This window comes from Nilaparvata lugens, chromosome 3 (assembly GCF_014356525.2).
Source record: "Nilaparvata lugens isolate BPH chromosome 3, ASM1435652v1, whole genome shotgun sequence".
NCBI lineage: Eukaryota > Metazoa > Arthropoda > Insecta > Hemiptera > Delphacidae > Nilaparvata > Nilaparvata lugens.
Genome location: NC_052506.1, coordinates 73,591,630 through 73,614,270, shown reverse-complemented (window position 1 = coordinate 73,614,270; position 22,641 = coordinate 73,591,630). Strand labels below are relative to the sequence as shown.

Here is a 22,641-nt window from a genome sequence, read left to right as displayed (position 1 = left end):
GCACCTTTATAGTGTTAGGACCTCAAGTCCCAAATTCCAAGTCATTCTGGGAGATGAGATATCTTGTACACAGACATACATACACTCATACCCACACACACACACACACACACACACACACACACACATACAGACCAATACCCAAAAACCATTTTTTTGGACTCAGGGAACCTTAAAACTTATAGAAATTTAGAAATTGGGGTAACTTAATTTTTTTCGGAAAGCAATACTTTCCTTACCTATGGTAATAGGGCAAGGAAAGTAAAACAGTTGTTTTGTGAGGAGCGAGCGATAATCTACTATTTCACCACACTGCACAGAAAGCAGCGTTTTCCAGTCCCTACGTAGATCTGAAAGACGGTGACATACAAACTGGTCTAAAGCAATAATGTATATGATTGTATAACCATTTGGTCAAGGCACAGAATAGATACAGAATGGAAACTCGTAATCAAACGCCTATCTAACCAATGCTTTTTACATGACCCCAATACTAAACACGTCACGTGACCTTGGGAAGTTCCAATCCTGGTCTTCTGATTGGCTCGTGGCAGCGAATGAGATCCATTGATCCGGATCATTAAAGTGATCCAAACCTACCATCAATACTATTACAATGCGGCGCTTCCTAACAAGATGGCGGATTTTGGCGTCAGGTTATAGCAAAGTTTCCTTACTGTATGTATACTGTGGTCAAGGTAACAAAGGGAAAATAACAAAAGGATAGATCTGTAAAACTGTATAGGCTAATAATATACGTTAAATTATTCTAATAAATTTAACTTAGAAAACGAATATTCAAATTTTATTGTTCCTTTATGTTATATTATTTTGTCCTATTTTTAGAAAAATGGTTAAAGAGGTGAGTTTTTGAAATAGTTTTTCTATAACATAACCTTAAAAAAAAGTATAGCTTATTAATTATAAAATTTATACAATTTATTGTTTTTCATTCCATATAATTATTTGGCCGTAAGGTTTTTCCAGAATTTATATTCTTATTGTTATCTTGTATCCTTATTGTTATAAGGGCGTGATCACATTAAATGCATTATTTTATGTGCCAGTAAAAGATTCCTCAACATAACCTTAAAAATCAGCATCACTTAACGCTTATTAATTCATACAATATTTATTGTTTCTTATTCCATATAATTTTTTGGGAATAAAGTTTCTTATCAGAATTCATATTTTTATTGTTATCTTGTCTATTTAAGGGTGTGATCACATTAAATGCATCTATGTGCTAGTAAAAGATTGAGGTGTAAAGCTGGGTTTACATCAAAGTTAAAGTTATTAACAAAATGTTAATAACTTAATTAATAACTAGATTCTATTAGATTGAACATAACTTACCATACATATGATAAACATATGTGTTTGTCAAGTTCCGTTATTATCATTACTAACATATTAACTACATATTAATCAATTACTTATTATGTTACATAGTAACATATTAATACATTTTGTTAATAACTTTAGTGTAAACCCAGCTCAAGTGTACGTTCAGTGCCAAAATACATTTCATGAAATTTTTGGTTGGGATCGATTTAGTATGTTATTTTGAGCACAAAATCACTAAGATTAAACGGCGGTCACTATTGTTTTTAAAATAAACTATGTTCAAAGTAGCACAATTTTAACATGCATTTAACCTATAAGTAGCAGTCATTTTGAATATCGAAATCATCAAATAATTATGATATTCCTAATCTAAGTTTTCCTAACCTAAGCCTTCCTAACCAAAACTTTTCTTACCTAAAGCTTTTCCCAACCTTAGCTACTTATGGCTGCTAACTATCTCAGGTTAAATGCATGTAAAATTGTGCTACTTTGGACTTAGTTTATTTTAAAAACAATACCGCCGTTTAATTTTAGTGATTTTGTGCTCAAAATAACTTTCTAAATCGATCCCAACCAAAAATTTAATGACAGGTATTTTGGCAATGGATGTACACTTTAGCCAAAATTTGATTATGCTTATGCATGACCAAGCGGGCAGATGAGAAACAAAATCTGGTAAGAGTCTGCACACAGGAGCAATAGTAGCTGCCACTAGCTATTTAGGAATGTGGGATTGTCCGATACTTGAATGCATAGATGGCATTTCCAATTCTGTGTTCCTGCAACAGCAAATTGAGCTAGTGGAAACCCTACTGTTGTCCCCATGTAAGCTGTAAGCACGATACACACAAAGACATTAGTGGCCTCCAAATTTAAAGCTAATTATAATTATATGGAGTAGAAAAGGCTAGTCCCTCCCTAGCCTTTGGTAAGCCAATACCAAACTACAAGGCAGCAGTAAATTTTCTTTCCTTAGCCTTTGAATATCCACTGATCTCCGTCTGCGTTGTGTCCACTGACCACCCGATCGTGTGTTGATGGGAAGGATATTATTTCATATCCTTCTTAAAGATTCGACAATTATTTGTTGAAACACCGCAGATTTATGAAGTTACATTACAATTTTATATTATGGTAATTCTAATTGCATTCAATCTTTATTCTCTTTGATTAATGTTGATTATCTATAGTTGAATAATTAGCATTACCGCCATTTAATGTAAATTAGTGTATAAGCCAGTAAATATTGTAACATACATAAATAAAGAAATCTAATCTAACCTGCAAGGCAGCAGTTTGCTGGTTTTAGTCCACCCCGGGTATTTGATTTCCTCGGTACCCCTATATCTAGAGGGCATTCCCCGATCCGCCACCTGGGGAGGCGCCCGATAGGAGACCAGCATCTCCCACTCATCTACAGTGCTTTACTCTGTACTCTCTTATGCAATGTGTAAAATGGGGGTCTGTTGCTTGAGAGCTAAAAACACCATTATTCGATCTATTGGGATTTCAAGCTTTGAAAATTCTCACCGTCAGAGTGTTGCCTGATTAATTGTCAAGTACAGTACTTTACCAGGGTATCTGAAATAGATAAACTTAAAACAGAAAACGTGTTTCAACAAGATTCTACTGTGAAGGATTCAAGTTGATTTTTTGTCTCTTTGTTGCAGGTTAAAGTAGAGAAACAGAAGAGTGCTTTTGATGACAGTTGGATTGGAGCTGCACGTAGTGATACAGCTACTCAACAGGCATGTATTGTTGAACAATCCACCTTGAAATTTACTGGCTACAGCTATATGATCAAGTTGAATCCAATTTTCTTTCAACTTTTCTACTGTTGATAGTATATAGTGAAATTTAGTTGAAAGATTATTTCTGTCTGAATATTCTTTATAATTATGCAATATTTTTTCGATCGCCTTTCATAGAAAAGAAGAGTAGTCATCAATGGGGACAATAGTAAAAGGTCCATTCTTTAAAAGATACATTCTTGAATCTATTGATTGATATTCTAACAACAGAAATAAACAAGCATCAACTACTACAACCCATATTTTTATAGTGAGCACTATTACTTGCTGAGTTTGATATTCGTCTAGTTTTCAAGTGACACAAGAATCTCTTATGTTCACAGATCAAGATCGAGATGCAGGAGGATGAATTTGGAGAATGTGAATTAGCAACTAGCAGCATCAAAGATGAGTCATCCTCACACAAAGGTTCAACTTCCAATCAGGCATGTATTCGATCTTGACTAGAATAAATAAATAATTTACTTAGTATGGTTATAGACCTTTTTCAGTTCTTCAAGATCTCAGAACGTAAAGTTTTAAGCACAGGTCACCAGCTTGTTGTTGTTATTATTAGCGCATGGCTACAATTGTGGGGAGTCAATAATAATAATAATAATAATAATAATAATAATCCCACAGGAAGACCAGCTTGTTTTGAATAGAAGGATAGAATTCTATTTCCTTCAAATTCAAGGAACACAATCAATACTCATATTGCAATATTGTCAATAACATTAAGGCTCAACTCACACTTATTGTTTTTGAAGGGACGGATTCAATAATCCAAAGGTTCAAAGAACTCTACACGTCAAAACCGAAGCTTATTGTGTTCTCAAGTAGTATGTTAGTTAGGCAAACCAATACCTGTGTCCTCTACAAGAACCTGGAGTTTTTCCCTATACTAACATCCATTTCATCACCTGGTTGCTTGTCGTAATCCAATGTGATATGCTTGGCAGTCTCTTCAGACTGATTAGTCCTCGATTCAGCCTCTTGACCCGCATTTGTGCTGGAGTTTCACACATCTCTGGTCTCTTGGGTTTTTCTTTTTGCCCCTCCGAAACTGCCCTGATGGGGCAGATCCCGTGGGTTTGAAGGTAAGGCAACTTCTGGAGTTGGCTTGGGGTCCCTTTTGGTCGCCTCGTACGACACGCAGGGATACTGTGGGTGAATTCTGGTTTTCAACACATTCTTGAGTACGATGTTCGACTCAAAGCTCCCCCAACCCACAGGGGGCAACTCACACTTACGCGAATCAGATCGAGAAGAGACTCGACTCTAGTCGAGAGTATGTGTTTTCAAATGGTGACAATCGCGGAGACTAGAATCGACTGGTCTGAGTGTCACCATTTGGAAACACATGCTCTCGACTAGAATCGAGTCTCTTCTCGACTTGAGTCCCGTAAGTGTGAGTTGAACCTACAAGTGTATGAATACAGAAGAAAGTCCATACTTTATTGCTATGCAGTAAGTTCTTAATATTTTGACTAGCATTCATGTTTGTTTTCTGTTTACACACACCAAACTAGCAATCAGATTATCTTAATCTAGAGAGCAGAACTTGATGGCTGCTATTTCAACTTCAACTCCCCCTCACCTACCCAGTGCACAGTAGTATATCTTGCCTGTCCAGGTTTACTGCATGGTGTAGACGAATATCTGTACAGTTATAGCTCTTTGGCAAACCTTAACGTGAATGGCTGGCCTTAGCTTGAAATTTCATGATTATTAAGAACCAGTACAATTACTGACATTGAACTGGAATTATCGTGATATAACTCAAGGCAGCAGTCAAATTCAGTAGCTGCTGCTCCTTCACCAATAATTGTGTCTTTTACATGAAGTGTAACAATAATCGATTGTCTTCTCATTGTTTGTGATGTCAATATTGCAGATGGCGAGTGTTAAGCAGGAAAATGATAGCAGCCAAGAACCAGCGCCAGAGTGCAGCACTGCATGCTCTCTAACTGATGATGATTTCAGCCAACAACATTATCTAATCCCTGGCTATAATCTAATATTCATCAAAGAGGAAGAATATGGTGAGATTCGTGTTATTATTTCATTCATTTTTATTCATCAATGGGCCCGTTCTGTGTACATGGAATGTGGTAAATTGTCTGATTCACAATTTACCAGGTAAAAAGTTCCGCGTTCCATGTGGAAGAGTTTTGACAAATTCTGTACCAGAAACCAGTTCCAAACTCCTGCCCCACAGTCGAAGCGTGGTAAATTGTCCGACCTGGTACAGTTCCAACTATCTGAGCTCTCATTGATCGATTATTGTAGTCTGCTTGCTTCTCTGAGCATGCGCTGATAGTTTGTTTACCATAGCATAGCCATAAAATACATAACCAACAATATGATGTTTGATAACCATTCATTTAATGAATTTTTCTCCATAGAAAATTTGAGAGTAATGGAATAAAAGAAATGTACACTTTTCTAGACGGTAAGTTTGTAAAACAGCCTTTATTCATTCAGGCAGCTAGTAAACGACACATTTTAGTGTAAATCAACTTTATATGTGCGCGCCAAAATCTTGAACCAACGATTTTGAAATGGCGTTCCATGGGAACATTTTGCACTAGTCACGTGATGGAACAATTTACGATTGGAACTGGAACAATTTACTGTACACAGAACGTACACAATGATAATAACACAACAGGAAATGAAGGAACTACTAGTTCTGTGAACAGTAGACCTCGCGCAGTTATAAACCGTAGCCTCCTCTTATACTGTCCATCAGAGTAAATCCTGTCTGTATATCGTGTCGGCGAGATATCGGTGTGAAAACGGCTAATGGCTGTTCGGGTTGGTGAATGAAAAATGCTAACATCAAAATCTAATCTCCTTTCAAGACATACTGATTTATGATGAATAATATCTATAGTCTGATTTTTCTCTAATATTGGCGTATGAAGGAGGCTCTTTTTTCCTTTTATATTATCCTTGAAATGCAAACTTTCCAAAAACCTTGTATATACGTCGACGCACAATTTAAAAAGGAACATACCTGTCAAATTTCATCAAAATCTATCACCGCATTTCGCTGTAAATGCGCAACATATAAACAATCAAACATTTAAACATTAAGAGAAATGCCAAACCGTCGACTTGAATCTTAGACCCCACTTCGCTCGGTCAATAATTTATTATGTAGAGTAATAGCTATCAGATGTGGTTGCCATAGCAACAGTTATAGGTATAAGTTGCATTTATACACATTCCTTCAATAATCAGTTCGGCTCAGGCCGTGGTGATAGAAGGAGTGTTTTCGTAGCTGCTCTGCTCAGATAAGATAAGCTTGACTGTTTCTGATTCTTCCTGTAGAGATTAATGTTATTCATTGTTTTCGGTAGCATTTCATAACCTAGAAAGTATATTTTTAAAATTATTAACAATATTCCAATAATCTATAAATCTAAAAAATTAATTTAACTCTAATATTATTTTAACATATATCATTAGTATTTCAACTTTTTCCTTAGCCTTTACATAAGTAGCTTAAACTCTTTGATTACGTTTGACTCTGAACTTTTCCAATAATTATTCCTAGAATAAATTGATCAATCTGCAATCTTCTTAACCCAGATAAATTTACCACTTAATCGTTTTACATATTTTTCTCCTGTAAATGTAATCTTTCTAAACTTGTCCTACCATAAACTGCGAAATTGTATCAGTAAACTAAAAACGTTGTTAAATTCTCTAGTCTCTTAAACCATTCCTTTTTCTGTTTCATGAAAAATTTTCACATCCCTTTCCACTTCCTGATTTCGTTGAGGAGAGCTTATACATGATCATAGATAATTATAATTATTGACACACGGTTTGAAACAGATCTGAGGAATCGGCAGGCTGCTCTGTAAGGTTTTGTGAACATTGCATCCTGTTATAGTCGCTCTTGGCCCGGACCCAGACGGGGTACGAGCGATTTGAGGACAGACTGTTTCATCGAATTTTCGCCTGTGTTTACTGGAAGTTAAAGACTTGTTTTCTGTTGAAAATATTCACTAGAGCTAATTCCTCCTTTTTTGACTCTTCTTTGCATTAATGCTAATATATTTTAGCGGTTCCCATTTATTCAGCATAGCTCTCATCAGATTTCCTTCTCCTTTCTAAATCATTTCCTTTTCCTTTCTAGTCATCTATGACTAGAGGCAGTTTATTAAATTGATCACTTTGTCTTAAAGTAGAATTTTCTCTTTTACAAAAATCTCTCATTCCCAATTTCTCATTACTTGATAGATAGTAGCTTTTTAATTTATCTTGATTCATTCAAACTTGTTGTCCTCTCCTTCATAAAAACCTTCTTATAGAATAATTATAATATACCGAGAAAAATATTTAATCTCTCATTAAAACTTTTGAAAAAATATATAAAAGAAAAATAAAATAAATCCGAGTAAATAATTTCTTTCTTATCACTAAGCATAAATATTTTTAATAATGATTTACATTTTATAATTTTTTCACGAATTTTCCCATTCATTTGAATTTATATTTTCTTAACGTAAGCAATAATTTTTCATCTCTTCTGATTCCGTACTGCTATTGGAATTACGGCTTTTTAATTTCCATACTAATTTCATTCTGATCTGGTTAGAGGTTTTTTTTTGCACTTGATATGAAGCTACAAATGACGACAACTAGTACGGGAAACTTGGCGGTGATTTATAATGGATATAAATTCAGGAAATCTAGAACTACACCCCAGGGTCATATAGTTTGGCGTTGTCTGAATAAGAAGTGCATTTGTACAGTAAAAACAGATCACGCATACTTTCTAGAGTCAAATCTGACAATTATCCATAATCATCCACCGAATGCTACTGCCAATGGATCTAAGTTGTCTTTGAATGACTCAGTAGGTAGCCTGGTTACTGATAATGTCGTAGCTTTAGAAAAGTCATTCAATGACACTGCTGAAATTTTCTCGGCCATTCCCAATATGTTCAATGAATCTAAATTACATAGCACCCCGAACTTATCTGCGCCTCCTTTGAATTCTGATTTAAGCCATTCATGTGACGATCACGATGAAACTATTGTATTGTTGAGAAAAGAAAACAGTAAACTGAAGGAGGATTTAACTACACTCAAACAGCAATGGAGCGATGTAGTGGATCATTCAATCGATGTTGACAAGGAATTGATGGAGAATAAAACGTTGATAGAGCAGATGAAAATAAGCATTGAGGTTTTGGAGGCTGAGAATACTGCCTTGAGGAGCGAAAATAAATCATTCGAGATAGAGGTAAAGAATCTCCGAGGTTTCTACTCTCCTGGTGACACAGCTACTAATTACAAAGCCATTAATCCCATGATCACTGCAACAAAAAATTATTATAGTATACTAGACAATTCATTGGCTGACTCCATATCAGACGCATCATCCAACGATAATAATTGCATTGATAGCATTTCACCGAAAACAACAAAACCAATCGGAAAACCGAATAAAACAATCAAAACGATTTTTGCAGAGCAGGAACACCTGGAAGATGAACCGAGAACTGAGAAAAAAAAGCGAGTAAAAAATGAAAAAAACAAAATCCTTATCTTAGCTGATAGTCATGGACGCGATATCTGTGAAATTGTCAAAGCTCGAATCCCTAATTCTGATGTACAAGTCTTTTATAAGCCAAATGCTACGTTTGGCCAGGTGATAAATGGAGCGGACAAACAAACATCAAATTTTGGAGCCAAGGACTACTTAATAGTAATGGGAGGTACAAATGACATTGACGACACTGAATCCCAAAACTTCGACCGGTTTAGAGAGAATTTGGATTACCTGATCCCTATCAGTCTAAGAACCAACTTGATTGTGACCACCATTCCTAATCGATTTGACAAACCCGAACTGAACATGGCAATAGACAGGGCAAATGATTTCATCCATAAATATATAAACACAATTGAAAGAAAGAATGTCAAAAACCTGGGAATCTGCTTCATTAATGAGAGATTAAGTAGGGGAGGTTTCACAAGGCATGGACTACACTTAAACAAGTCAGGAAAACACATTTTGTGTAACAGATTTTCAGAATTGATCAGAGATAGGGTGCCATTCAGAAATACTGCTGTAAGGGAGACTTTTTTAATGAAGTGGCTGAGAGGGGGCGCAGTGGCATGATCTCTCACCTGAGTGGTCCGCAACCCAGGGACACATCAAGTAGCTTGAAGAAGGATATTCCTTATCTGCTACATATCAATATCCGTGGAATGAGAAGCAATAGAAATGATCTGCAAGTCTTCCTTTCTGAATTCCACACACTCATTCCCATAATATGTCTTAATGAACACTGGTTGAACACTTCAAATGTCAGCCTACTTAACTCGATTCCTGGTTTCTCTTGTGCTGATAGTTTCTCTAGGGCAGTAGATAATCATGGCGGCTCAGCAATCCTCGTGAGAAATGATGTTAAATATAAAGTTAGAGGTGATTTACATGTATTTAATAAAGAAAAGGTATTTGAGGCATCGTGCATTGAGCTTACCAGACCTAAGGTACTAATAATATCCCTCTATAGGATCCCCAGACAAGAGCATGTAGGAGAATTTTTTGAAATACTTGACTCTTTCCTCCATCACATTGGTGTTGGAGTCAGGTATGAAAACGTCTTTTTTGCAGCGGATTTCAATGTGGACTTGCTTGGTGACAGCGATGATGCTAAAACTTTGGTTGACATTTTTGCATCATATGCCTTATCCCCCAATTTCAACACCCCAACCAGAGTAACATCAATTTCTGCTACCTGCATCGACAATATCTTTTCTAAAAATGATGTGGAAGTCAGCAACGGAATTGTCCTCAGCATGGGGTTCTCTGACCATAAGGGGTTGTTTTTACCCATGTCAGAGAGAGTCACACCTGAGTCAAAAGTTCGAAAAAGTGTGAAAATGAGAAACTTCTCTATTAACAACTTCAAGGTATTCAGAGACAAGCTCTCTGTTGTAAATTGGGATTTCAATGAGTCTCTCACAGTCAATGAGAACTTTGATTGCTTTCTAGGAAAATTCCTGCCTATATTCAATGAAACATTCTGTGCCATTCCTATAAAACAAAATAATAGAAAGGGTTGGATTACTGCTGGAATTGTAACGTCAAGTAGGAAGAAAAGAGAATTACATAAACTGTACATGGAAACACAGGATCAAAACTTTAAAAATTATTACAGATCGTATAATAGAATATTCAAAAGTGTCATTAAACTTGCCAAAAGGAAATATCATGAAAAGTACTTAGAGATAGCCAACAACAAAGTAAAGGCCGCATGGGACATAGTGAAATTTGAGCTAGGTAAGCACAAGAATAAAGCAAGTATAATCCCATCCAGAGCAAGAATCAATCCTAGTTCAGTAGCAGAGGATTTTAACAGTTTTTTCATCGATGTTCCAAACCGTGTTGGAAGTACTCACAATCTGCTTGCTTCAACAAGAAACGTGGTAGGTAACTGCAGCTCTAGGATGAGATTTAAACTTCTTAGTCCCAAGCAAGTGGAGGTGCTCATTAAATCACTTAAAAATAAAAATTCAGCTGGATGGGATGAAATTCCAGTGAAAGTTTTCAGGATGGTTGCTGATATATTGTCTGAACCCTTGTCCAGGATCCTCAACCAGTCTTTTACTGTTGGCGAGTTCCCTCATAAAATGAAGTATGCACTGGTAAGACCTATTTTCAAGAAAGATGACAAAGAGGACTTGAACAATTACAGACCCATTGCCATCCTCACAGCCTTTTCCAAACTTTTTGAGAAGGCAGCTAATGAACAAATTCTTCATTTTATGAGAGTGAATAATATAGTCTCAAAAACACAATTTGGCTTCTTAAGGGGACTTGATACAGAAGCAGCTCTAATAAAATTTTTCAATACTGTGTCGGCAAGTTTAGACGCCTCCCAGCAGGTATGTGGAGTGCTATGCGATCTGTCAAAAGCATTCGATTGCGTAAATCATGATATTCTTGTTGAAAAGTTGAGAAAATATGGCATTCGGGGAAGGGAGCTGTGGTGGTTCAATTCGTTTTTGAAAGAGAGGATGCAGGCCACCCTAATAAACCATGACAATAAAAATTATCAATCAAAATGGGCTGTAATCAATGCTGGTGTACCACAGGGCTCCATTCTTGGTCCCACATTATTTATTATATACGTAAATGATCTGTCATCTTGCTCTACTAAGCCACTAATTCAAGTTTGAGAGCTGTAGTCACCCAAACACAGGAAGAGCTACTGAATATCAAGAAATGGTTTGCTGCAAATGGTCTGTCTATGAACTCAAGTAAGACCAAGTTCATTACCTTCCAACCCCCCCATTTTGCATCCAGAAACTTTAATGAGTTGGCCGATTTGAGTGTACCCCAGCAGAGCGTTGCTGTTGATCTTCTAGGAGTAACACTAGATAGTAGATTGGACTGGTCAGTACACACTCAAAAAATATGCTCCAGGGTTAACTCGGCTATTTTCTCTCTGCGAGTGCTCAAAAACACATTGAGCTTCAAAGCCCTAATGGTGGTATATTACGGTTATCTTTTTCCTTTCCTCAAGTATGGCATAACCCTTTGGGGAAGATCAAAATTCTTCATCCAAGTATTTAGATCTCAGAAAAAAGCATTAAGAGTTATTTTTGGTAAACCCCCCCAATATCCCTGTCGAGAACTATTCCTGAGTAGCAGGATACTTACACTGCCGTCACTGTATATCTTGGAGATCTGTTCATACGTTCACAAAAACCTACCAAACTTCACCCGCAATAATGAAATCCACAGTTACAATACAAGGCACTCAGCCTCCCTATCAGTGGCTGCTCATAGAACCGCCATGTTTGAAAAATCTCCGCAATATATGGGCCCAAAAATATATAATAGATTACCTCAGGATATTAGAGACATGGCGGACTTACGAAGATTCAGAGGAATGTTAAAGAGGCTGTTACTTGAAAGGCCATACTATTCTGTGGATGAGTTTCTGCAGGAGTGATATATTATTGTTCCTTGTCTTTGATTCTTCCCAGGTCCTTGTACATAGGTAATCTTGACTAACTGCGTTTTTATATATACTGTATATATATATATATTTATTAATATTTCATGTGACTATTGTATAATTACAGTATTTTAATGTATCATGATATGTGTTGAGAACCTCCTTTAGGTTGCTTTTTTGACTTATCCCCAGTCTGATTATTCAGATGTTTGGGATGCAATAAAAAATAATAATAATAATATTATTGAGGAAAATGGCGGATAAAAATCACTAAAAAAACCATGGTTTTCTCGAAAACGGCTCTAACGATTTTCTTCAAATTTATACCATGGATAGCTATTCATAAGCCCTATCAACTGACATGAGTCTCATTTCTGGGAAAATTTCAGGAGCTCCGCAATATCATTGAGAAAAATTGTGGATAATCACTAAAAACCATGTTTTTCACGATTTTCTCGAAAACGGCTCTAACGATTTTCTTCAAATTTATACCATGGATAGCTATCTGTAAGCCCTATCAACTGAAATGAGTCTCAAACCTGGGAAAATTTCAGGAGCTCCGTAATATTATTGAGAAAAATGGCGGATGATCACTAAAAAACCATGTTTTTCACGGTTTTCTCGAAAACGGCTCTAACGATTTTCTTCAAATTCATACCATGGATAGCTATTTATAAGCCCTATCAACTGACATGAGTCTCATTTCTGGGAAAATTTCAGGAGCTCCGTAATATTATTGAGAAAAATGGCGGATGATCACTAAAAAACCATGTTTTTCACGATTTTCTCAAAAACGACTCGTCCGATTTCTTTCAAATTCATACCCTGTATAGTTATTTATCAGCTCTATTAACTGGAATGAGTCTCCTTCCTGGGAAACTAATGGGGGGCACCTCATCCTTGAGAAATGGACTTTGTAGCCTCCTTCTCGTGCATGAGGTAGGTAGGTAGAGCAGTTCATAAAAAGAACACATGGTCGAGATATTTCATCTGTAGAACAGCTGTTTTGACGACTTTTAAAAAATATCATCGAATTTCACAATTCACACAAAGGAAAAAGTACTCTGAAAACAATTATACACATATACAGAAGTCTGATCGTAGTTTCAAATATGTTGCCGCCAATCGTCATTATGCTATTCCCCTCAAACATTCTCGTTCAAGAAAGAGGCTTATAGTTTAATGAGCAAGGAAAGTTGTGTGAGTGTACCATACCAGATTTTTTCTAATAGCTTACTGTGATGTACTCCTGTTTTGCTGCCTAGTAACACACATTTCATTGTATCTCTGTTATACTTTGTCCGATTCTTATTTTTTTGGTGTTGAATGATTGTAAATGAAATTTCCTGAAAAAAGTTTCTCTTGTTAAATTTCTCTATCTATCACCGTTCTCTCGCAATTTTGGATTGAAAGTTTAAAATGGCCGCCATTTTGAATTTTCGAATTTGTCAAAGTTGAATATTTTTTCTACAGTTCATCTCTCTTATTTGAACATACCTACCGATTTTTATTGCGATCGGTTGGAAAACTTTGAAGATAAAAATGATTTTGTAAAAAATAAAAAATGGCCAATATCTTGTAAACGAAGCGTTTTAGGAAAAAAATATTCCACATTTTTCCTATGTTTTGACCCATAGAACCTATTCCTGAAGTTTGGCACTTTACTTTTGGGACACTCAGTATACATAGTGGTATTGCCAACATCAACGTCTTATTCTTTCAATAAATTGCCCTTCACTTGATTTCTTGTGTTCACTACAGATTATCATCCTATTTCCAGTACAACTGATATGCAATAATGTGCTGTGTTTGTCAATTGTAGCCATGTTGCTCTTCTGAGTAGTCGATGAATAGTGGATGCCCCACTCATCAAACTAGAGCTCACAATTTCATGTCAGATTATTGCTTTAATATTCATTACTTACAGTTTGTATCAAAACGCAGATGAAGTTCCCTATATATTTGAGAGTATTTAAATGTTTTGAAACAATAAAGATGGGCAGCTATGTACATAACCAATCATTTTCAGACAATTCAACCTATATATGTATCTCAATTGAGAGAAAACCATGGTCTGGATTAGCAATAATGGATCATTATTCAATAAAAAAATAGCTCATGGCATAATTCATTTGTTATTATTATTTCTCTGATTGTTCATAATCCAACCCAATATTTAACACTATAATTTGTTTTATGTATATACTATTCAAACGGCAACAAAACTCTTGGTTTGTATAAACTATTGTATCAATTGGTAAATAATGATTATGATAATTAATGAGGTATGATTGAGGTAAGGCAAGGAAAATTGTGTGAGTGTTTTACACTATAAATTATTATTACTTTTTTGTCTTTATTCTGCTTCAATCATTTACAAGTTGCATTATTGGTGTTTGCAGTTGAGCAAGAGGCAGAAGGATGTTCAGTGGAGAGTGAACCGGAGATGTGGCCTTCAAACTGCAGCACATCTGAAAATGCCAATACAACAGAAGTGGGTGGACTGAATGCACATTCAATCTCTCCCATGGAAGAGTGCACTGAGCCATCTGTGGCTGGCAAAAAGATCAAGCTCTACAGCTGTGCTGACTGCAGCTATAAAACTCCATCGATCACTCATTGGAAGAGACACATGACGAAACACACTGGGGAAAAGACTTTCAGTTGTGAGTTATGTGACTATAAATGTGCTGGATCAAGTAATTTGAAAAAACATATTAGAACACATACAGGAGAAAGACCTTTCAGCTGCAAGTATTGTGACTATAAAAGTGCTCGATCATGTGCTTTGAAAAGACATTTAAGAACACATAAAGGAGAAACAACTACTAGCTGAAAATTTGTGACTTTACGTGTGCTCATTCAAATTCATTTTACTGTGTTTCTCAGTAAGGTGGTCACTAATAACAGGACAAGTGTGTTGAACATGTGTGTGCACACAAATGTCGTCCATACATTGTTGTTTCATCACAGCTAAAGGCTTCAATCAACATTTTTTGAGGTTCCGAGTAAGTATCGGCTCACACCTCCCCCCTCCTCTATTCAAATTGCCAGGGTCGCCCTGGGCTGGCGTCTGTGGAGGGGCGGAGTGGGGGATGCTGCTCACAGTGTGGTGTGTGCCGGCGGGTGGTTGGGGACGGCTGAGCTCCTCGCGGTGTTGGGTGTCCTCCACATACACCACGGTTGTCATCTCACAACACTGAAATTATCTCCTTTCTGAGAGGTGATAGGCCATGCTTTGGCACTACCTGGAGGGAGGGGAGTCACTAGGAGTGGTGGGAGAGTAGTGGCAGTCATCACCGTCGTTGTAGTGCATGGCAACAGGTCAAAACTTGTCAGAAATGGTCTCCTAGTGTCTTCCAGACGAGCCTTTGTCACTGACTCCGGTCTGCCTCCAAATCAAGTGGTGTTCGGTTCGTCCTCTTAGTGACCCCTATCGGTCACCAAAGGTCACCTGACCTGCTTTTTTTCTTTAGATAAATGAAAACTTAAACTCAAATAGTGCAGCAAAGAAAATATAAGCAATAAAAATTTGGAGATGCAGAAACCTAACCTCAACAAATTTTGCTGGAAGCCTTTTGCTGTGATGACTCAACAATCTATGACAATATGTATATCATGCATGTCTCACCGTTAGTGGCCAGCCTCGCACTTTCCAAAAGCTTTCGCACTTTCTGAAATCAACCTCGCACTTTCCATTAGCTGCTCATATTTATTGAAACTATTTTAGGTAAACCTTGTCTTTATCCAACTAAATATTTATTCAAAAAGGTTAAAGTGTTAACAGTCCGTCAATTATATATTAAAAACCTCATAATTTTCATTAGAAATAATAAAGATATTTTTCTATTCCGTGAATCAAACCTCAATTCGACCTTCCAGAAATAGGTTTGAAAATATAAGAATGGATCTTAATGTTTGCCGGAGACAATACTTTTACCTAGCTAATAAATTAATTAATAAAATTCCGGATTACCTTACAGAGCATATTAATAGAAATTCTGTCACATTGCTTAAAAAAGAACTATTGAATGGATAATCACCAGTAAAATCGAGGACATACTTTTTGAGTGGCTCTTATCTTTGTTTCAATAATATGTTTGCCATCTCTCATTCTTTCTCTTCTCCTCCTTTCTCTCTTTCTTTCATCCTTATTCCACTTACTCATCATCTTCTTTTATTAAATATTATAATTATTATATAATTCCTTATCCTATACTATTAAACGAGCAACTTCTGTTTATATGTTTGTATTTCACCGAATCTCGAAAACGGCTCTAACGATTTTCACGAAATTCAGAACATAGTAGGTTTATAATATAAATATTCGATTGCACTAGGTCTCATCCCTGGGAAAACTTGCTGAAGGACATTAAAAGGATAATTATTATTCATCCTTGTAAAAACAGCTGAAGATAATTATTTCGTCGTCTGTTGGTTATGGAATCATATTTAATGAAGCAAAGGAGTGGTTTGAAGCCAATGGATTGAAACTTAATATTGGAAAGACCTCAAGAATGATATGCAGTCTGCGCTCTGTAGATGAGTCCCAAGCACCTGCAGTAAGACTGCTCTGCTCGGTTTCAACATAGACCCAAAATTGTCGTGGAGTGTTCATGTAGACAATCTGTGTACAAGATCAACGTTTGTTCTTAGAAGACTTAGAGACCAGCTGTCAACCCAGCATCTAAGAATGGTGTATTTTGCTCTAGTTCTGAGACATCTAGCTCATGGCATGCATTTGTAGGATCACACAGCCCACGGCCCACAAGCATCTACTGCTGTACCAGAAGAGAGCAATTCCAACTATTTTTCATAAGAGTCAGCAAGAGACTTGTAGACCTCTGTTTATTCGACTAAAAGTATTAACTGTATTCAACTTGTATATACTATGCTCTGTTCTGTTCTGTTATGTTGCATCTTCCAAGATGTAGGTCATATAAAACATGCTTTGTAGGTGGTGTCAATTTTTCAACAAGCTTCCTGCTGGAGCCAAGAATGTTTCTAATAAAGCATTGAAAATGAAATTATTTAGTTATTTAGTAGAAAGGCCCTATTACTCTATAGAAGAATTTTTGAATTCCAACTGTGATATAACATTTTAGTGTATAGTACCTGCACCTGCCCAAATTGATTTGAATTAATGTATTTTTATATTTATGAATGTTTGACAAGATCTTATATCTATATATTATATAGAAGCGAAATGGCACTCACTCACTGATTGACTGACTGACTCACTCACTCACTCGCAGAACTAAAAATCTACCGGACCAAAAACGTTCAAATTTGGTAGGTATGTTCAGTTGGCCCTTTAGATGCGCACTAAGAAATATTTTTGCAATATTTTAGCTCTAAGGGTGGTTTTTAAGGGTTTAAAGTTCGTCTTTTGGCATGTATATTCTTCTTATTCTCTTAATTATAATTAGAATAAATGCATATGTTAATATAGAACTATAATCTAGAGAGAGTACCTCTTCAAAACAGTTGTTAACTGGTAACTAAATTAATAATTTTGTCAGGTTGGCATTAAGTTGAGTTGACTTTGTTAGGTTGGCACCAAGTTGAAGATTGAAATGCATTTATCGCGGAAAAATTGATTGGGCACTGCTACTTCAATCAGAGCTATTCCTGGGAATATTATATTACAAGCCGTCAGGCTCGCTTCGCTCGCCATATCCGTTTAGCCAGACGTTTAGTCTGGACCCCCGACTGGATCGTCCTAACATATGATAAAAATGCTCAAATGAAAAATGCAGGCGAGCGAAGCGAGCCTGCTGATCTCATCCTTGGATGATCCAGCCGGGGGTCCAGGGGGCGGAGCCCCCTGGCTAGACGGATATGGCGAGCGAAGCGAGCCTGACGGCTAGTTCATGTATATGAATCTATGGATCAAATAATAAATGAATTATTATTACTTGAAGTGAGTGAGCGAGTTTGTGTGTGGGACTGTGTCAAAATTATGACTCAGCTGTTGAACTTTTGTAATCATTCAATCAGGTACTTAGTGCCGGTTGCAAAAAGCCGGGTTATTTTCACTCATTAATTTTGGTAGATTCATCTTTTTGAAATTGTCTTCTCTGATTTGGTTCACGTGAAGTTAATTAGGATTAAAATTTAACCGGCTTTTGTGCAACTCGGCCTTTGTGAGGGAAATTTTTGCATTCCTCTGGGAATAACCTCAATTTACTGTGATTAGATACCGTAGAACATTTCAGTATGAAGGTTATTATAATTTCTTCTTTCGTAATAAAGTTTTCATGCTTTTGTACTCCAGAGCGAAGCTCGGTCCCCGATATTTTCATCTTATGTGAGTTCTTAATGACTCATATTGAATCAACTAGAACAGGTGACATCAGATACTTGTGGATGAGAAAACTGCGTGAGGTCTACTACGGCAATCTGTGAATTGAGAACTCAATGAAAAGCTCTGTACATACACATCGATTTTTATTTGTACTATATTTTGCCGTCTTTATGAATTCTATCTGATTAAATGGAACTTGACAAATAACATCTGTTTAATCATATAGAATTTATAAGGACGGCAAAATATCAAACAAAAATCGATGTGTGTGTGCAGGGCTTTTCATTGAATTCTCAATTCACAGATTGCCGTAGTAGACCTCACAGAACAGTAGACCTCACGCAGTTTTCTCATCCACAAGTATCTGATGTCACCTGTTCTAGTTGATTCAGTTGAATCATAATTTACTCTTAAAAACTGTTATTTGTTTTCTCATAATAAATATAAATAAAAACTTCCAATAATAAAAAATAAAAGAAACCAATCACCGGCAAGGAAAATCCTGTGCGCAGGATTATATACCGTACTATAATGTCATTTTATAAAATAAGCTTCTATTTGGTTTTGAATAAACAAAATATACTTACTAATGTAATTATTGATAAAATGAGTTTCATTTCTAAATGAATATAAATTAAGTTTATTGATGTTGTTATAGAGAGCATTTGCAATAAATTTTAGTTATATAATGTTTACTATAATGTCATTTTATAAAATAAGCTTCTATTTGGTTTTGAATAAACAAAATATACTTACTAATGTAATTATTGATAAAATGAGTTTCATTTCTAAATGAATATAAATTAAGTTTATTGATGTTGTTATAGAGAGCATTTGCAATAAATTTTAGTTATCAATAACTGAGATGTTTTGCTTACAGTTACCCATAATCTATATAAATAAAAATCGAGCCTCAAATTTTGAAATTTAATAACTTTTAGTATTATCATCATGTATAGAATTTACTGAGGATTTAAACAAAAACTCAGAATAATAATTGAGTCTCAAAAACCCTATTACTCTTATTGACCAAGGTAATAAACCTTACATATTGACTAGCCTTCGTATGTACTGCTGTACCTGATTGTTTATAATGTCGTTTTCACAGTTGCATTGCGCACTTGGTGTAGATAAGGCTTACCATGTACAGTAAATACAAAGGGCAACCTCATCCAAAAATATATCTTAATTTCAATTCAAATACATTTTATTATTATATATCACACATGTAAACTTTAAATCAGAAATATCTTTAAAGCTCATGTTAGTGACGACCGTTCCGTTGTGTGCTGCATCATCAAACTAAATTATGTTCAAACAGTAGACTCTCAAAATTTTAGGGTTGTGGTGGGGGAATTGAGCTCAGCCATATAAATGAGTTTTAAAAATAAGGTACCTATTTATACTTTAAAGTTTACATTTGTGATATAGCCTATTCAACAAGTAAAAAAAATAATGGATATTCAATAAAGAAAAACACAAATAATTGATTAAAATAGAAACAAATAAATATATACGGTAAGCATAAAATTGTGAACTGAACGAATCATACAATAATCAAGAATTATTTGAATCATACAAACGTTCAAATAAAAATCTGATGAAATTATTGGTATTTCACTAGTCCCATCAACACTGAAAGCCGCGTTCAAAGAAAAGTTTAGTTTTTTTCTACTTCAAACCATTTAATCAAGTGTTTAAAAAAACACTGAAAATATTATTGCGTGCTGTAATAACAAAATATGCGGCAAACCTAACACTACCTATTTATAGCATTTTAGTTTATTTTAAACTTTTATTTTGAAAATGTTTTAACTTCGTTGTGAACCTAGTAGGCAGTTTGATAGAAATTTTTATAAAAGTCTTTGATGGTGTTGAAAAAAGGCGTGTGAATGACCATTGCCAATATAGGCCTAGGTACCATAACACCAAATCCATGTTATGTTAGTTTAATATTCACTTCAGGTAGGATTTTTAATATTATGCTGATATTTTGTAGATAGAAACATGATTCTGATGACTATATCGTCAAGAACGTTGACCATTATAAAAATTAAAGAGATTAAATCATTGTTCTACATTTTCTTGTTTTTAAAGATATTTTCAGAAAAATGTCAACACAGTATAGATATTGCATTTTAAATAAATATGAATGTACCCACCTGACTGAGTATCGATCGAAAATGTGCAATAAGACAAGAATAGAGCGCATTCAATAATCAAAACTCAAGCATTATTTGCATGTAAAATATATAATTGATTTTTAATGTGAAATACTGAAAAAATCTTATTCACCACATAGGTGTGATGACATTTACCTAGCTCATCTGGCTGGTTAATGGTCCTACAAAAATGAAGATTCGAAGTGAAGTATATAATAAATTTGCGGTTAGTGTGTGCAGTGCATGTCATGGTTGGAAACCTTCTAAATAACTATAGTTATTTGTGCAACTAGTACGCAAAGTGACAGTTTGCTGCACCGAAAGAAACGTTTACATGGTATGGAATGGTTTGTTGAGTGCAGCAGGGGAACTTTGCGCATGTACCGTATTTCACATTTAATTTTTCCTACAGTTACCATTGAATATGAAAAGTGGGTAATTATGGATAAAATTGCCTGAAATCCATCAAATGTTTTTCTGTGTAATTTTATTATTAATAAAAACCTTAATTTATTGTCAAATTGAATAATGTAGTAGTGTTTGAATGAAGAGGCGGCTGTGTGCTGAATGTGGCACTGTGCTCACAGTGTGGTGTGTGCCGGCGGGTGGTTGGGGACGGCTGAGCTCCTCGCGGTGTTGGGTGTCCTCCACATACACCACGGTTGTCATCTCACAACACTGAAATTATCTCCTTTCTGAGAGGTGATAGGCCATGCTTTGGCACTACCTGGAGGGAGGGGAGTCACTAGGAGTGGTGGGAGAGTAGTGGCAGTCATCACCGTCGTTGTAGTGCATGGCAACAGGTCAAAACTTGTCAGAAATGGTCTCCTAGTGTCTTCCAGACGAGCCTTTGTCACTGACTCCGGTCTGCCTCCAAATCAAGTGGTGTTCGGTTCGTCCTCTTAGTGACCCCTATCGGTCACCAAAGGTCACCTGACCTGCTTTTTTTCTTTAGATAAATGAAAACTTAAACTCAAATAGTGCAGCAAAGAAAATATAAGCAATAAAAATTTGGAGATGCAGAAACCTAACCTCAACAAATTTTGCTGGAAGCCTTTTGCTGTGATGACTCAACAATCTATGACAATATGTATATCATGCATGTCTCACCGTTAGTGGCCAGCCTCGCACTTTCCAAAAGCTTTCGCACTTTCTGAAATCAACCTCTCACTTTCCATTAGCTGCTCATATTTATTGAAACTATTTTAGGTAAACCTTATAATAAATTTGCGGTTAGTGTGTGCAGTGCATGTCATGGTTGGAAACCTTCTAAATAACTATAGTTATTTGTGCAACTAGTACGCAAAGTGACAGTTTGCTGCACCGAAAGAAACGTTTACATGGTATGGAATGGTTTGTTGAGTGCAGCAGGGGAACTTTGCGCATGTACCGTATTTCACATTTAATTTTTCCTACAGTTACCATTGAATATGAAAAGTGGGTAATTATGGATAAAATTGCCTGAAATCCATCAAATGTTTTTCTGTGTAATTTTATTATTAATAAAAACCTTAATTTATTGTCAAATTGAATAATGTAGTAGTGTTTGAATGAAGAGGCGGCTGTGTGCTGAATGTGGCACTGTGCTGTCGCTGTCCTCGTTGTCCTTTGTTATAAAATATAATTTATTTGCCAAAAACCAAATACAAAAAAGCTTTACAAAAAATAAATATAAGTATATGCTACTGCACTTAAACCAAGATATATACATTTATTTAATTAGATATAATAACGAAATGAATAATAATTTGCTCGTTGTGCTTCATTGCACCTCTGCTCACTATAGCAGCCCAGTCCCTGTTACCAACTTCATTTTGATTTTGCTGCACTGTTGCTCCATATAACATACTAAGTATTTTGCGTTGCCATGTTGCAAATCTGGAGTGCAGAAAAAAAATTTTCCTACAGATACCTTGGAAAGTGACCATTTCTGCACTGATTGCAGGCCACAAAGAATCACTTTTCTGCACTAGTGCGCAAAGTGAGTACTTTGCGTACTCCAGATTTGCAGCATGGCAATGCAAAATATTTAGTAG

At 35.8% G+C, this 22,641-nt stretch overlaps 1 protein-coding gene across 4 annotated transcripts in view; it reads left to right on the top strand.

Annotated features, from left to right (window-relative positions):
• Nucleotides 1–696: 696 nt before the first annotated feature.
• The window catches only part of LOC111046877 (gastrula zinc finger protein XlCGF57.1-like), a 54,435-nt gene continuing 32,490 nt past the window's right edge, over nt 697–22,641 (top strand). For 2 of the 4 annotated variants that reach the window (XR_005570897.1, XM_039424519.1), the window contains exons 1-4: nt 697–862; nt 3,018–3,095; nt 3,482–3,583; nt 5,035–5,182. Coding sequence is in view for 3 of the 4 variants with exons in the window: in XM_039424519.1 (XP_039280453.1) it covers nt 851–862; nt 3,018–3,095; nt 3,482–3,583; nt 5,035–5,182 (340 nt within the window). In the remaining variant the exon portion in view is untranslated. Of the gene's footprint in view, nt 863–3,017; nt 3,096–3,481; nt 3,584–5,034; nt 5,183–14,538; nt 15,995–22,641 lie in introns of those variants that run through there. The other 2 variants (XM_039424521.1, XM_039424520.1) reach the window with 2 other exon arrangements.